General features: G+C 49.4%; 1 protein-coding gene and 2 long non-coding RNA genes across 8 annotated transcripts in view; 2 read left to right on the top strand and 1 right to left on the bottom strand.

The window, feature by feature from the left end:
• The window catches only part of CAPZB (capping actin protein of muscle Z-line subunit beta), a 134,871-nt gene extending 133,636 nt beyond the window's left edge, over positions 1–1,235 (bottom strand). Inside the window, exon 1 of the mRNA XM_040463084.1 lies at positions 1,116–1,235. Within this exon, the coding sequence (XP_040319018.1) occupies positions 1,116–1,118 (3 nt within the window). The 5' untranslated portion in view covers positions 1,119–1,235. The remainder of the gene's footprint in view (positions 1–1,115) is intronic.
• LOC121022163 (uncharacterized) lies at positions 90–13,873 on the top strand. Of its 6 annotated transcripts, XR_005786846.1 has the most exons (5): positions 1,485–3,217; positions 3,457–3,595; positions 12,580–12,675; positions 12,821–12,933; positions 13,721–13,873. It is a non-coding gene; the product is annotated as an uncharacterized LOC121022163 (long non-coding RNA). The 6 variants fall into 6 exon arrangements; XR_005786847.1 differs by lacking the exons at positions 12,580–12,675; positions 12,821–12,933; positions 13,721–13,873 and adding exons at positions 90–303; positions 6,552–6,598 and having other exon boundaries at positions 2,484–3,217; XR_005786844.1 differs by lacking the exon at positions 13,721–13,873 and having other exon boundaries at positions 12,821–12,937.
• Positions 6,675–8,867, top strand: LOC121022179 (uncharacterized). Its single transcript, XR_005786850.1, has 2 exons — positions 6,675–6,723; positions 7,349–8,867. It is a non-coding gene; the product is annotated as an uncharacterized LOC121022179 (long non-coding RNA).
• Positions 13,874–15,932: the final 2,059 nt, after the last annotated feature.

Raw genomic sequence — 15,932 nt, forward strand, 5'->3', positions numbered from 1 at the left:
TGTGCGTTCATTCCTGCCCCGCAGACTCCCCGCCCCCCCCCGCCCTCATCCCTCGGCTCCCACTCAGGCCCCGGCACGACGCCCCACAAGCACCGCACGGGGGCAGCGGCCGCGGAAGGGGCCCCGCAGAGTGCGGCGCTGCCTTCCTGCCTTCCGGGCACACAGGTGCCCGCCCTTCCCTCGCTCGGTCCAGGCAGCCTCCCCAGAAGGGGGTAACCCTCCACCTGAGAAGTCACAGCCTCGGGACCACCACCCTCCCCCGGGCTGGAGAGCTCCCGATGCTTCCCAGAGGCGGCAAAGAAGGTTCGCCATGGGTAGAGGGGAGGGACCACCTGGGTCGGGGGCAGGGAGAAGGGCCCTGGAGAGAGGGTAAAGGCCAGGACAGAGGAGGGCTGACGGAAGCTACGCTAAGGGCGGTGAGAAGTCTGGGAAAGAGGATGGGAGGGGGGTGTTAACGTCCAGGCGGGGGCCACGGACGGAGGAGGGAGAGGTCCAGACTAAGGCCAAGGAGGGAAGAGAAGGCTCAGGCTGAAGCCTTGGAGGAGCGGGGAAAGAAATCTAGGCTGGGACCACTGGAGGAGGCGTTGACGGGGGCCCAGACCGAAACCACGGAGAAGAGTCGGAGGGAGACGGAGGCCTAGCCCGGACCACAGGGAGGGGAGCCCAGCCTGGGCCACGGGAGGGAGAAACGAAGGCCTACCCTGGCCGCAGGAACGGGGAAAGAGGACCCAGCCCGGGCCGTGGGCAGGGGCAAGGGGGACCACGCCTGGGTCACCGGAGGGGGTGCCTGGCCTGGACCACGGGTCCAGGAGGGTCTAACCTGGGCTGCGGGGGAGACTAGCCAGACCGAGAGGCGGAGAGTGGGACTCCAGCTTGGGCCAAGGGCGGGGGCTGGGAGAGGGAGGCAGGGTCGCTGCCCAGCCCCGCCGCCCGGGCCGGCAGCCCCCTCCCGAGCCGGCAGCGATGGTGTCTACCTGGGTCCCAGACCCCGCCCCTCCCCCACCCGGGGGACCCACCCTTCTCGGGCCGGGGGGTGGGGGAGGACGGCGGAGGCAGGGGGACACGAGCTCCGGCGGGGCCCCCGGGCCTGGGAGAGGGTGACGTCGGGCCTTTACCATGGTGGCGGCGGCGGCTGCGGTCCCGGTCCCGGCGTCTGTGGCTCTCCCCCCCGCAGCAGGGCCCGGCGCTTCCACTTCCCCGGGTGCCCAGGAGTGAACATCCGGGTCAGCGGCCCCCTCCCCCCGCGCCGGGCCGCCGCCACCTTCCTTCCCCGCCCCGGCCGGGCCCGGGCCCGCCCCCACGCAGCCGGCTCTCGGCCAATGAGCGCGCAGGGCCGCGGCGATCGCCAAGTATGGAGCGCGGCGCGGGGGGGAGGAGCGCCGAAGGGGGAAGTGAGGGGCGGGGCCTGCGAGCGGGGCGGAGCTGGGCGCGGCGGCTGGCGGGGTGGGCGGGTCCGTCCGAGGCGCGGGGACCCGGCCGGGGGGCCGGCGGGGGGTTTCCGCCCGCACCCACGCCCTAAGTCGCACCCGGTGGCTACCGAGGCGGGGGTGGCGGAGCGACTGTGCGCGCGGGCCTCCGCGGCGGGGACGAGGAGGGCCCTGGGACTGGGAGGGGTCAGGCCCTGCCCTCCCCTCCCGGTGCACCCGCTGTCTCCCGCGCGGACCCGGAACTGGTGTTGCGGCGGGCCGGTCGGTCCCGGGGAGAGCGTCCGAGTGATCCCGAGGTGTGATCGCAGCGCCGCCACTTGCTACGTGGGGACCTGGATCAAGTCGCTGCACCTGAGCCGAATCTCTTAAAAAAAAAAAAAAAAAAAAAAAAAAAGGAGCCCCAGGCCACGCCATTCATTGGGCGCCCACTGTATACCAGGCCCTGTTGGGGGCACCGAAAGAGAGTTGCACTCGACGTGAAGATGCCCTCAGAGCTACCTGCCGCAGGTAGCTGTGAGGACCCCGCAGGTAGAGATTAGAAAACTGGACTCAGGAAATGTTAGGCGTTTACGAGTGTTTTTAAATGTGCTACAGAGAACCAGCCCAGTGGCCCAGTGGGGTTGCCTCACTCCACAGAGTGACTCAGAAAGTTTTTTTTTTCCTTTTCCTTATTTTCTCTCTCACTCGCTCCATTCAACAACTATCTGTTGAGCTTGGTCTAGAAAGCAGAACTAGGATTCTGGCCGTGCTGATAATACCTGCCCTCCCTGGCTTGCTCACTCTATTTTGTGAGAATCAAATCAGGTCAGCTGCGACAGGATTGTAACTGGTTAGTGTTGCACAAATGGCGGGAATTGTTACCACAGGTCAGTCCATGTCCTAGGCCCCCATCCTCAGGGAGCTCAGAGTCAAATAAAAGCTGCCACTGGTATCAAAATCAATACAAGTAAGTGATTAAGGCCTGTGTTACGGGAATTCAAAGAGAGTGGGACTTAAGAATTTTTTCAGTTGGTAAGCATTTATTGAGCACCTACTGTATACTGAGCACTGTTCTAGGCTCTAAGGATAGAGTAATGAATTTGACAGTCCCAGTCCGTGACGTGATAGAGGTGGACCCTTGGAGGAAAGACAATCACCTGGTAAGTAAACATCGTGTCAGGTAGTGATTAGAGGTGGCGAACACTCAGGGCGAGGGAATAGGCAGGCAGATTAGCCAAGTGGGGCAAGGGGAGGGCTAATTTAGAAAGTAACATTTGATCACAGGGAGGCACAAGAACCAGATAGGGCACAGACCCAAAGGGGACAGTCTCTGGTGTGTTCATGGACCAAGGAGGCCCATGGACTGGGCGGCCCAGTTTAACTAGGGGGAGAGCCCTGAAGCTGAGGTCGGAGGGACACCAAGCAGTGAGTGACACGATCAGGCCTAGGCTTGAGCAAGATCAGGAGGTTGCTGTGTTCTGAATGGACTGTAGGGGGCTAGGGCCGGTAGAAAGCTATTTAAAGCATGTTTTATTTATTTAAAAAGCACTTAAATGGGGTTTCCTACGTGATGAACACCGTTAGGCACTTTACAAATAATAATTCACTTCATCCTCAAAACAGAGGCCCGAAGAGGTAAACTGAAAGTCACACAGCAGAGAGACGAAGGTGCCTACTACCCTGGGGACACAGTGGACGCAGCAAGGGAAGACCCCTTTCTGGATATTTGCTGATGGCCTGGCGGTGGGCACAGGAAGAAGAAAGGAGTCAGGAATGATGCTAAGATTTTTAGCTTGATCAACACTGGAAGGGTTAGCCATTTATTGATCTGTGGAAGATGAGAGGAGGAGCAGGCGTTTGTTTTGATTTTTGGTGGTTATTTTTTTCTTTTTTGTGGGGGGAGGGTAAGAGTCAGTTTGGGGCAAGTTATGTCTGAGATGCCTGTTGGAGCTCTGAATGCAAATGTCAAGTGATTGGATGTGGAAGTCTGGAGTTGGGGAAGAAGTTAGAGTTGGTATGAGAACTATTAGCTAAGAAATGATATTTTTAGGTACTGAAGGGCCCAAGACATCCAGGTGAGTTCACTTAAGAGGTGAATGTAGAGGAGAAGAGGTCAAGAAGATAAAGAGGAACCAGCAAGGAGACTGAGAAGGAGTGACCTGGGAGGGTAGCAAGAGGACGAAGAGAAGGTGATGTCCTTTTTTTAATTTTTATTCTTGAGAGAGACAGAGAAAGACAGGGTGTGAGTGGAGGAGGGGCAGAGAGAGAGGGGGAGACACACAATCCAAAGCAGGCTCTAGGCTCTGAACTGTCAGCACAGAGCTGGACGCGGGGCTCGAACTCACGAGCCACGAGCTCATCAGCTGAGCTGAAGTCAGTCGCTGAACCGACTGAGCCACCCAGGCACTCCAGGTGGTGTCCCTTCTTAAAGGCAGGGGATAAGAGTATGAGGGAAAGGTTTATGATAGAATAACACTTGAACTGTTTACTTGAAAAAAATAAGACTGACAGGGAACCTTGCTGTTCCAAATGCATTACCTGTATTTTCTCATTTAATCCTCATACAACCCTGTGAGGTCAGTGCCTATTATTCCCATTTCACAGATGAGGGAGCTAAGGCACACAGAGGTTAAGAAACTTGCTCCAGATCACATAGCTAATGAGTTCAAAGCCAGGCAGTCTGGGACCGGAGCCCACATCCGTAACCCTAAGTCTGATCCTGTTGCTTCGCTGCTCACAAAGTTAAGTCACATCTGGGGCACCTAGGTGGCTCAGTCGGTTGAGCATCCGACTTCTGCTCGGGTCACGATCTCGCGGTTTCTGAGTTCGCACCCTGCATCGGGCTGTGTGCTGTCAGCACGGAGCCTGCTTTGGATCCTCTGTTCCCCTCTCTCTGCCCCTCCCCTGCATGCTCTCTCTCTGTCTCAAAAATAAATAAACACAGGGGCGCCTGGGTGGCTCCGTTGGTTAAGCGCCCGACTCCGGCTCAGGTCATGATCTCACGGTTCATGAATTCGGGCCCATGTCGGTCTCTGTGCTGACGGCTCAAAGCCTGGAGCCTGTTTCGGATTCTGTGTCTCTCCGTCTCGCGGCCCCTCCCCTGCTCATGCTCTGTGTCTCTCTGTCTCTAATAAATAAACGTTAGGGGAAAAATTTAAAAAAAAAAAAAAGGTCACATCAGACAAGAGGCTCGGGGGACAGCCCCCTCGGTCTCTCTCATGCAGCTCTGTTTTCGCTTCTTTGGATACATCTGCTACATTCTTTACGGTCCTGCACCCTCAGCTTGCTTATACCACTATTCCCGCAACATTTCAGCCTGCTTGGGGTCTATCCTGGTGGTCTTTGTTCCTCCTTCATTCGCTGCGTCAGCTTGCTCTATCACCTGGCAAAGTATCTTTCTGTTTCATAGTTCAAATCCCGACAGAATCCAATGGCCCCATCTCATGTCTTAAAGACGGCAGCTTGTTGGATAGATCTCCGGCTGATCCCAGATTGAGTCCCCACACGTTGGATCCTACCCCTGACCCGTCAACCATTGCCATGACCATGGGGCCATGGGCATTAGGCATGGCAGCCTGCCAGGGGCTGCGGGTTAGCAGCAACAAACACCATAAATATTTTTAGTACTCTTTCTCCCCCCTCCTCTTTCAAAAACCCAACCCCCCTTGAAGTTCATGCTGTCATATTTTCCAACGGCCACCTCTCCTTTTTTTGCCCTCAGGAACTAACCTCCTCCCCTCTTGTACCTTTATGACTTCAGCATCCATAAGCATAATCCATCAGAAATCTTACTGACTCCTCAAGGATTTCTTCCTTACCAATGAGTTTTTCCTTCCCTCTGCCTTAAGTACCCGCTCCCACAGTCTTACCTTGAACCTGCTCCCGCCCATAATTGCACAGTCGCAGAACACACAATTGCAAATATCTCATATCCGACTTTAACCTCATTACTATAGTATCACATGCAAGCATTATTTCAACCTCATCAAGCCCTGCAAACCTTCGACCCTGCCAGGTCTTTGCATTTATCTTCCCATTCACGCTCACCTCCCTCCTCGCCCAGCTTAGTAATGAACGCTACACTCACTTCCTTGCAAAAACCAGTAAGCCCTTGCCCCTCTCTTTTCTTCTAACTGGCACCAACCTTGTTAAGCCTGGCTATTCCCCAACACTCTGCCTGCCTCGGAACGTCGGAACGTTGCTGGCAAATTGAAAGTGACTGGTGTCACTCCGGATTGATGTCCACAAATTTCAAATGAGCCCTCAATCCTGGCTAGCAGGATTGCTACCTCTCTGCCATATTCTGTCCCCCTTGCTACTCTGCGAGGATGATCTATCAGCCTTGACCCTCGGTCCCCTTTTCATCCTTCACTCTAAGCGACGGGCTTGCCTCATACTTCACAGACATAACAGTATGAATCAGAACCTTCTGGTCTACCAACAACTCTGCATCTTAGCCATGTTCTCTGCCTTCTGGCTTTTGAATGAAGGGTTTGTGCACCCATCGAAGCTGACATCTCCACTCCTACCCTGGATTCCTCTTTCCTTAATCCCCAGTTTCTCCCTCCATACTGGATCATTCCCACCTGCACAAAATAACATGCCCTAATATCTCGTATCCTAAGAAGTTTCAACAACACAAATCTTGATCCCACATCTCCTTATAGCCACCTCCCCATTTGTTTGCTCCCTTTCACCCCAACACCTTGTGAGTTCTCTGCAATGGCTGTTCCCACATCAACTCCAATTTCTCAGATCAGTCTGGGGTTAGCTTCTGCCTCCACCCGTCGGCCTGGAAACCATGTCGTAGAAGCCAGTGGTCGCTTCGGGGTCTCATCTTACAGCTGACCTCATGGTGTTTGCTGCATCGGTCACTCTCCTTGATGCACCTCTCTCGGTGCTCTGGCTTCCTCTAAGTTCCCTTTGACGCCTCCTTGTCTGTATCTACATACTCTTTTGGTTGCTCTGGGTGTTCAGTATCTAGAACGTAACAGGTGTTCAATGGAGGTCTATGAAGTGAGATAGTAGTATCCACATCATAGGAGTGATTCTTGTGTGAACGAGTGGACCAAGATCGACCAATAGAGTATGGCTACTTTTTTTTTTAATTCTGTTTTTAATGTTTCTTTACTTTTTGAGACACAGAGCACAAGCCGGGGAGGGGCAGAGAGAGAAGGAGACACAGAATATGAAGCAGGCTCCAGGCTCCGAGCTGTCAGCACAGAGCCAGACACGGGGCCCGAACCCACAAACCGCAAGATCGTGACCTGAGCCGAAGTCGGCTGCTTAACTGACTGAGCCACCCAGGTGTCCCAAAGTACGGCTACTTTTAAATGAGTGCTTACTACATGCTACACTCTTCCCATGCATTACCTCCCTAATTCCTCCTAACAATCCTTTGAGCTAGGAACTTCTATTTTGACCATTTTATGAAAAATGAAGCTGAGCCTTAGAGATGGCTTGCATAGGGGCGCCTGGGTGGCTCAGTCAGTTAAGTACCCAGCTTTGACTCAGGTCATGCTCTCACAGTTCCTGAGTTTGAGCCCCTGCGTCGGGCTCTGTGCTGACAGCTCAGAGCCTGGAGCCGCTTCAGATTCTGTCTCTCTCTCTCTGCACCCCCCTGCTTGTGCTCTCTCTCTCTCCCAAGAATAAATAAAAATTAAAAAAAAAAACACTTTTTTTAAAGAAATGTCTTGCCTAAGGTCACACGGACAACGCATGGACGAGTCTATCGTGACTCTTTATGACTCAGCGTCTGTCCCGAGCATCACTAAATTGAGATCACGTGTAATAAAGTGTTTTGTCAGTGCCAAAAGGTGATGCTACGACACATAACACGTAGCAAGGCAATTTACACATAGTAGGGGCCCATAAGTGTTTGCTGAGTGGAGGCAGGGTGGGAGGAAACCCCCGAGCCAAATTGTACTGTCAGCCGAGGAAAGAAAAAGCCATCTTGAGGACCTCAGAGAAACAGCCTTCCACAGCACGTCGAATCTTTTGCGATGCTTATCAGCCAATACAGGACACAGTAGAGCAGGAATTACCCAGAAGCTTGCCCAACGTGGCTTCTCCTTTTCGTTAAGTACCCACAGCTGGAAATAGTGGGTTAATAAAGGCACACCATCTCAGGGGACTGGGGCTTGCTTGGCTCCTAAATCCCCTTTGATTTAACAGGCCTGCTTTCTGAATTGGGGATCTTCTTGGATTACTAACAGTGGTTTTAGATGTTTTACTGTGTCTTTGGAGATACAAGAGAACACTAGGATTAGCCAGCTTTTAACCTCTCTCTATACTGAATTCTATAGGCAAGGGGTTTCAATCATATTCCTTGAACATTCTAATTCCATATACTACAGTTTCAGTGGGATTTAGGGGTCTTGTTACCAAAGTATCAGAAGGAAGGAGCACCACCTGGTAATGTCATCTTCCCCATCGTTCAGCTGGTTCAGAGGTCACTTCTGGGGCATCCTCTCTTTTCTACGACTCCAGCCTTTCTCATGCTCAGACCTTTAGTTTGGGGAGAATTGAGGCCACCCCCAGCTCCAGAGGAGAGGATCCTGATTGCCTGAAGACAAAGTATGGCCTTGGCCATACTAATGGGTTTGGGAATGGACCATTAACCTAAGTTGGGCCACAGCACTTTCTGCAGAACGCTAATCAAAATAAACTCTGCGTGAAGGGAGTTGGTCCATCAAGTAAGTTTGGGAAATGCTATAAACGATATTCCCTCTTGGGGATTCTCTGCTCACAGGAACCTTACACTTCAATTATGATGTCTCTTCCCAGACTGTTCAACTACTCCCTCTCAACTAGATGCTTTTGCTGTGCTTTTAAGCATCCCTAAGTACTTTCCATCTCACGTTTAAAAAGAACAAAAGGTCTACATGAAAGCCACCCCTACACCAGCCTACCGCCTATCTCCCGTCTTCCACAGCTACAGAATTGTCAGGTTGTCCTCTGACTTCCTAACTTCCCATCCTATGCCATCACTCCTCCATAGAAATGACCCCAAGGTTGCCCATACATCCGTGTCGAAAACACATGGGCTTTGCTCAATCCTCACCTCCTTCGACTCTGGTCGCATTTGACACTATTGGGCACTTTCTCCTTGAAGCACCTTCTCCCATTGGCTTCCAGGACACCGTGTGACTCTCCCGGTCTTAATCCTACCTCTGTGACTGCTCCTTCTCTGTGTTCTTTGCACACTGTGTCTCTTCTACACAACCATTAAACGATGGGGTCCCTTGTGGCTCAATAGTAGGCTCTTCTCTTAAATTGTGCCCTCTCCTTAGACCATCTCAACCACGCTCCTAGCTTCGGTGACCAGCTGGCTTCAGTCATGAGCCCACCCCTGAAGCCGGCAGGAATGGGGATGTGATCATGGGCGGGGCGTTTCCTTGGTGATGGGAGGAAATTGGAGTACTGTGAACAAAGGAAGGAGAAAGGGATGCTGGAGAATAGGGGGAAAAAAAAAAGATGGTTATTACAGCCATGCATTCTGGGTAAACTCATGCAAAGCAATGAAACAGGCACATTTTGGGTCTCAGAAATTTGTGTCATAGAACCCCTATGCAGGACTGAGTACCGGCAAAACAACAGCCTGATTTCCTTGGAAGACGGGACACTGTGTGGTTAGTAGAAGAGGAGCCTTGGCTAGACAGCTTAGATCAACTTTTTCCACCCCTTAGCATCTTGCAAGAACACGTGGCAAGAAGCAGGGAAGTAAACAGGCCTCCTGCAATCCACTTCTTTTTAGTATATGTGCTGCCGAAGCGAGCACTCCACTTCTTTTTAATATATCCCCAAAGTCAGTGCCAAGAGGACCTCTTAGTCCGAGGTTAGACACCATCATCTCAGGGCTTTTGTTTTTGCTCTCCTAGGGGGTACCTGGAGAACTCACAGCTGCCTTCTGCTAGACCAGAACTATGTGTATCCTGACCATCTGTGGGGTCTTGCTCAGAGTTACAGAAAGGCCTCTCACATGTGGGCCAGCTGTTGGAGTTTTTACATGCATACTTGGGAGAATTCATGTTTGGTTTATTAAGCTGGCCAGCCAGCCACCCACCAGGCTTGGGATGGGCCTCTACAATGTGTCTGAGGCTGACCCTGCCTCCGCCATGTAGTTTTTTTCTGACAGTCCCCTCAGAAGCTGAGTTTGGGAACCCTCCTGTTCTGGGTTCTCCCGGAAACCCTGTGTTTTGCACACCTTTTCACTTGCAATTTGTCCCCTCTGCTTTCAGGGCTCCTTGAGACAGAAACTCCAAGTCCTCTCATTAATAATTAGCATAGTACCTGGGATATGGTGCCCTGTGAATGAAGCCTGTCAAAAGATGAGCCAGAGAACCTCCAAGCACAGTCGTCCGGGATGCAAACCTCAGCTCCTCCAAAGCACTCATCCCGCGTTCCAATCAGACATTGCAATGTTGCAAATGAAACCAGACCAGATGCAGAACGGAGGTAGGAGCTGGTATAGGGGCGGGACTTAGGGACCAGTCTAGTGAAACGGTGCAATAATAAATCAGAGCAACAACCCATTGAAAATCAAACATTTAAAAATGCCATTTATGAGGGGCGCCTGGGTGGCTCAGTCGGTTAAGCGTCCGACTTCGGCTCAGGTCATGATCTCGCGGTCTGTGTGTTCGAGCCCCGCGTCGGGCTCTGTGCTGACGGCTCAGAGCCCGGAGCCTGTTTCAGATTCTGTGTCTCCCTGTCTCTCTGACCCTCCCCCGTTCATGTTCTGTCTCTCTGTCTCAAGAAAATAAACGTTAAAAAAAATTTTTTTTAAATACCACTTATGAGGGCACCTGGCTGGCGCAGTCAGTAGAGCATGGGACTCTTGATCTCAGGGTCATGAGTTCTAGCCCCATGTTGGGCATAGAAATTACTTAAACAAACAAACAAGGAAAAACACACAAAAAAAATACTTAGGGATGGGGCGCCCGGGTGGCTCAGTCGGTTAAGCCTCCAACTTTGGCTCAGGTCATGATCTCACGGTCCATGGGTTCGAGCCCCGCGTCAGGCTCTGTGCTGACGGACTTGGAGCCTGGAGTCTGCTTCGGATTCGCTCTTTCCCTCTCTCTCTGCCCCTCCCCTGCTCACACTCACTGACTTTCTCTCTTTCTCTCTCTCAAAAATAAACATTAAAAATTTTTTAAAAATTACTTAGGGATACATTTAATGAAAGATATACAAATCCTGTGTACCCTGAAAACTAGAAAACATTGCTCAATAAATAGATGTCCCCTATTCATGGGTTGGAAGACTCAGGATTGTTCAGATATTCATTCTGACAATCTATAGATTCAGTGCTATCCAATTAAACATCCCAGCAAGTTTTTTTTTCCTTCTAGAAATTGACAAGCCGGTTTTAAAATGTACATGGTGGGGCACTTGGGTAGCTCAGTCGGCTCAGGTCATGAGCTCACGGTTTGTGGTTTCGAGCCCAAACCTGCTGACAGTGTGGAGCCTGCTTGGGAATCTCTCTCTCTCCCTCTCTGTCTGTCCCTCCCCTGCTGGTGCTCTGTCTCTCGCAAAATAAATAAATACAACTTAAAATTTTTTTTTATAATAAAATGTATCTGGAAATGCAAAGACCTGGAGTGAGGCTCTTAAGGGAGGAAAATAAAAGTAAGAGGACGTGCCTGCTACCTGATTTCAAGACCTACTGCAAAGCTGTAGAAATAAAAACAGTGTGTCACTGGCAGAAGAGACGCACAGATCAATGAAACAGAGTAGTCCAAAATTAGACCCACACATACACATCCAAATAATTTTTGACAAAGATACCAATGTATTTCAGTGGGGGAAGAAAAGTGTTTGCAACAAATGGTACCAGAACAACTGAAGATCCATGTAGAAAACAGTGAATCTTGACTCGTACGTCATTCCATGCGTAAACATGAACTCAACTGCATCACAGACCTGGGGCACCTGGTTGGTTCAGTTGGAGGAGCATGTGACTCTTGATCTTGGGGTCATAAGTTCAAGCCCCACATTGGCTGTAGAGATTACTTAAAAATAAAATCTTTTTTAAAAAAAAGCTAAAACTCAAGCTCCTGGAAGACAACATGAGTGAAAACCTTTGCAACATTGAGCAGGCAGAAGTTTCTCAGGATACAAAACACACTAGCTACAAAAAAAAAAAAAAAAAACCCTGATAAATTGGACTTGATTTTTTTTAATTTTTTTATTGTTTATTTATTTTTGAGAGGGAGAGAGAGAGAGAGAGAGAGAGAGAGAGCAGGGGTGGGGAGGAGGCACAGAGAGAGGGAGACACAGAGTCCAAAGCAGCTCCAGGATCTGAGCTGTCAGCACAGAGCCCAATGCGGGGCTCAGACCCACAAGTTATGAGATCATGACTCAAGGCCAAGTTGGAAGCTTAAGCGACTGAGCCAGCCAGACGCCCCAAATTGGACTTGATTAAAATAAAACAATCCTGCTTTTCCAAAGATACCATTTAAGAAAAGGATTTCAGAACCATGTAAAGCATTGTTTAACTTTACATAGGACTTAAAATCTTTTTGAAAGAAAATGGCATTCTTTTCACTACATGAGCTCCAATCCTTCCAAATAAATAAACATAAACATTAGCTTTATTTTTTAGTCAAGGGAACCAATGGAGTGCATAGCATAAGAGGTCCTTGATTGAGATTGTTAACTCCCAGGACCAGGCTAGACCCAACGACCTATTTATTGAAGGCAATTGATGTCATTATAGTCAGAAAGACTCCAGATTCTGGCCGAAAAGAAAAGCAGAGGTCAAAGGCAGAAAAGTGACTGCAAATATCTGGCCCAGCAGGTAAAGTGACTGTACATAGGGAAAATGAATCACCAAGTCTGAAGGTAGGCAGGTGGGGGACAGCATGCAAAGGAGAAAAGCAGAGGGCATGATGGGTCAGGTTGATTCAGCACAGAGGCCCAGAGTGATGACGGTAGGGATGGAGCTCATTTCTAACCCTCACTGGTGCTCACTGGTTTGACAGCTTGAAACAGCCAGGCAGGAACAGACATACTTGATTTCAGATCCTATGAGGTCTGACCCCATGTAAAACCTATCCGTATCAAGCAAACTCCAATTGCCAGACTTCTCTGTTAGGCGCCACTCCCCGGACAACTGCCATTGTAGTTCTGTTGGCTTCATCTGGATGACTTTTCATTCTTTGCTCCACACTAGCTATGATTGCTGTAGGTACGTAGCACAGGCAGGTCACCTGTTCCACCTCCTCTTCCCGGATGCAAACATCGTCTGCATTTCCCAGCCTCCTTCGAGGTAGGTTGTGGTCATGAAACTGGTTTCATCCAATGGAATGTGGGAGCAAGTAACATGAGCCACCTCTAGGCATGGCCACAAAAGGCCACTTGTAACCTGCCCCATTCTCTTTCTCTCTCTCTCTCTCTCTCTCCTTGGTCATCAGCCAGCCGAATGCAGAGGAAGCAAGAGAAGACTCCACGATGGAAGAAGCCTGAATCCCCTCCCAGGACAGTTCACAGTCCCATTGTCTCAGGGAGAAAATAAACCTGTATGGTCGTAAGTCACTGAGAACTGGAGGTTGTTTGTTTCGGCAGCTAGCGTTATCCTGACCAACACAAGTCTCAAGAGCTCCCCATGATAGCTTCCAATATAGCGGGTAATGTTTGGGGCCACCAATTTAAGCAGGATTTCCATACCAGTGTGAAGGTTCCATAGGTATCTCAAGATAGAGTTGGTGAGACGGGACAAAGGTCACACAGCTACATGGATGGTGAGCCGGGGTTTGAACGGAGGTCTGTCTGACCCCAAACCTATGCTTTTCTCATTCTTCCACATTACCCAAAAACGGAGGTGTTTAGATGTTTCGAGTGATGATCATCACGAGGATAGGCTGTAGGGCTCTGCATAATTTACTCTCTGGCACATTTGTGCTATGTATTTTTTTTTAATTTTATTTGTTTTGAGAGAGAGAGAGAGAGAGAGAGAGAGAGAGAGAGATGGAGAGAGAGCGCTTGAGCAGGGGAGGGGCAGAGAGAGGGAGAGAGAGAGAATCCCAAGCGGAATCTGCCCTGTCAGTGCGGAGCCCAGCACAGGGTTCGATCCCATGATCCTGGGATCATGACTTGAACCGAAATCAAGAATTGGACATTTAACCGACTGAGACACCCAGGTGCCCCATCTGTGCTCTGTGTTACTATAGAGCCTCCACCGCTTCCCCACAAGCCAGTGAGGTTGAGTATATATGAACATTTGAATAGGTAATGGAATCCTCATTTTCATATCAACATCATCCCCAAGGGCTGAAACGTGGGTGATTAAAATTATTACCTGTTTCTCTAGCCAGCAACCCAAATGTTCACCAGTCTGGTAAAGACTCTGGGGACCATGCCAGAAATATAGCTGTCTTCCTTCACCGTCCACTTCTTCCTTTCTGCCTCCACCATCCCGATCATAAACTGGGCTCTCTGCTGAATATATAAACTGGGCTCATCTTCTTTCCCCCTGCAATGTTGAAAGAGCAGGCGATAAAGCCCCTATCTCCTGGTTTCCACATCTATAAAATGGGGGTGTGATACCTACCACATACAATTGTTGTGAGATTTAAATAAGCAATCAACGGGTGGCATATAGGATGCTGTTCATGTTTATGCTAATCATTATGCACCCCCCCCACCTCCCCAACAATCTCTCTCCACTGTTCCCACCAAACATCAAATGAGTCTTGGTATTTTGTGAATACATTTGCCGGTCTTATCACGGTGTCCCTGTGTTTTATGCCTAGTTATGTCAGCCTTGTATATCTGTGACCTTAAACTCCAAGTAGGCAGAAAACCCATGATTGCTAAGTATTTATGGGTCCCCTGACCAGACGATGAATTCATTGTTCCAACCACAATAGGACACCATTGAGCACTTCCTATCCCATGAGCTTTATATAAGGAGGCTCCAGGAATAAGACTCTGTTTCTGCCCAGTAGGATGATCAGAGGGAGGATTTTTTAATGTTTATTTTTGAGAGTGTGAAAGAGGGGGAGGAGCAGAGAGGGGACAGAGGATCTGAAGCAGGCTCTGTGCTGACGGCAGCAAGCCCGAGCCCAAGCCCAATGTGGGGTTTGAACTCACGAGCTGCTAGATCATGGCCCGAGCCGAAGTTGGATGATTTAAAAAAGCATGGCAGCTTATTATTCTTAAAAATAGCATTTTAAGGAGCACCTTGGCTGGCTCAGTCAGCGGAGCGTGCAGCTTTTATCTTGGAGTTGTGAGTTGGAGCCCCACATTGGGTGTAGAGATTACTTAAAATCATTTTAAATTTATTTATTTATTTATTTATTTATTTATTTATTTATTGTTTATTTATCTTGAGAGAGAGCGTGTGTATGCACGCAGGTGCACACGTGCAGGGGAGGGGCAGAGAAAGGAAGACCGAGAATCTGTGCTGTCAGCACAGAGCATGACACGGAGCTCAGTCCCACCAACTGTGAGATCACGATATGAGCCAAAATCAAGAGGCAGATGCTTAACTGAATGAACCACCCAGGAGCTCCCCTCCAAATTTTTAAAATGGTATTTTAAGCATCTGACTACAGAAATACCTGCTCATTTTGGAAAAATTATAGATAAAAGCATCAAAAAAAAATACTCAAGAAGCAATCACTGCCATCTTTTTAGAACCTATCCTTCCAGGGTGTGTGGGTGGCTCAGTCGTTTAAACATCTGGCTCTTGCTGGGGCGCCCGGGTGGCTCAGTGGGTTAAGCCTCCTACTTTGGCTCAAGTCATGATCTCGGAGTTCATGGGTTGGAGCCCTGCATCGGGCTGTGTGCTGACAGCTCAGAACCTGGAGCCTGTTTCAGATTCTGTGTCTCCCTCTCTCTCTGCCCCTCCCCTGCTCATGCTCTGTCTCTCTCTGTCTCAAAAATAAATAAACATTAAACAAAAATTAAAGAAAGAAAAGAAAAACATCTGGTTCTTGGTGCCAGCTCTGGTCATGACCTCATTGTTTGTGAGTTCAAGCCCCATGTTGGGCTTCTTTCATGGAGCCTGCTTGGGACTCTCTGTCCCTCCCCTGCTCACACTCTGTCAAAATAAATAAAGAAAGAAAACAAAACAGAAAAAGAAACTGTCCTTCTAATCTTTTTTTTCTCTGTTGCACATATATAAATATTTTACAAAAATGGGATCAATTTTTATAACCTGCATTTCCCAATATTATTAATATTATATTTATTAATATTATTAATTAATAATATTAATTAATTGATATTAATTAATTAATATAATTAATATTTCACACGTTATTAAAGATTCTCCTATGGCATAATTTTTACTGGTGCCTTAGTATCCATTGTATGGATAGATCATGATTTTTTTCATCTTTTTTTTTTTTTTCAATGTTTATTTATTTTTGGGACAGAGAGAGACAGAGCATGAACGGCGGAGGGGCAGAGAGAGAGGGAGACACAGAATCGGAAATAGGCTCCAGGCTCTGAGCCATCCGCCCAGAGCCTGACGTGGGGCTCGAACTCACGGACCACGAGATCGCGACCTGGCTGAAGTCG

The sequence above is a fragment of the Herpailurus yagouaroundi genome, unplaced genomic scaffold (assembly GCF_014898765.1).
Source record: "Herpailurus yagouaroundi ecotype Mexico unplaced genomic scaffold, PumYag 77, whole genome shotgun sequence".
In the NCBI taxonomy this organism is placed as follows: Eukaryota; Metazoa; Chordata; class Mammalia; order Carnivora; family Felidae; genus Herpailurus; species Herpailurus yagouaroundi.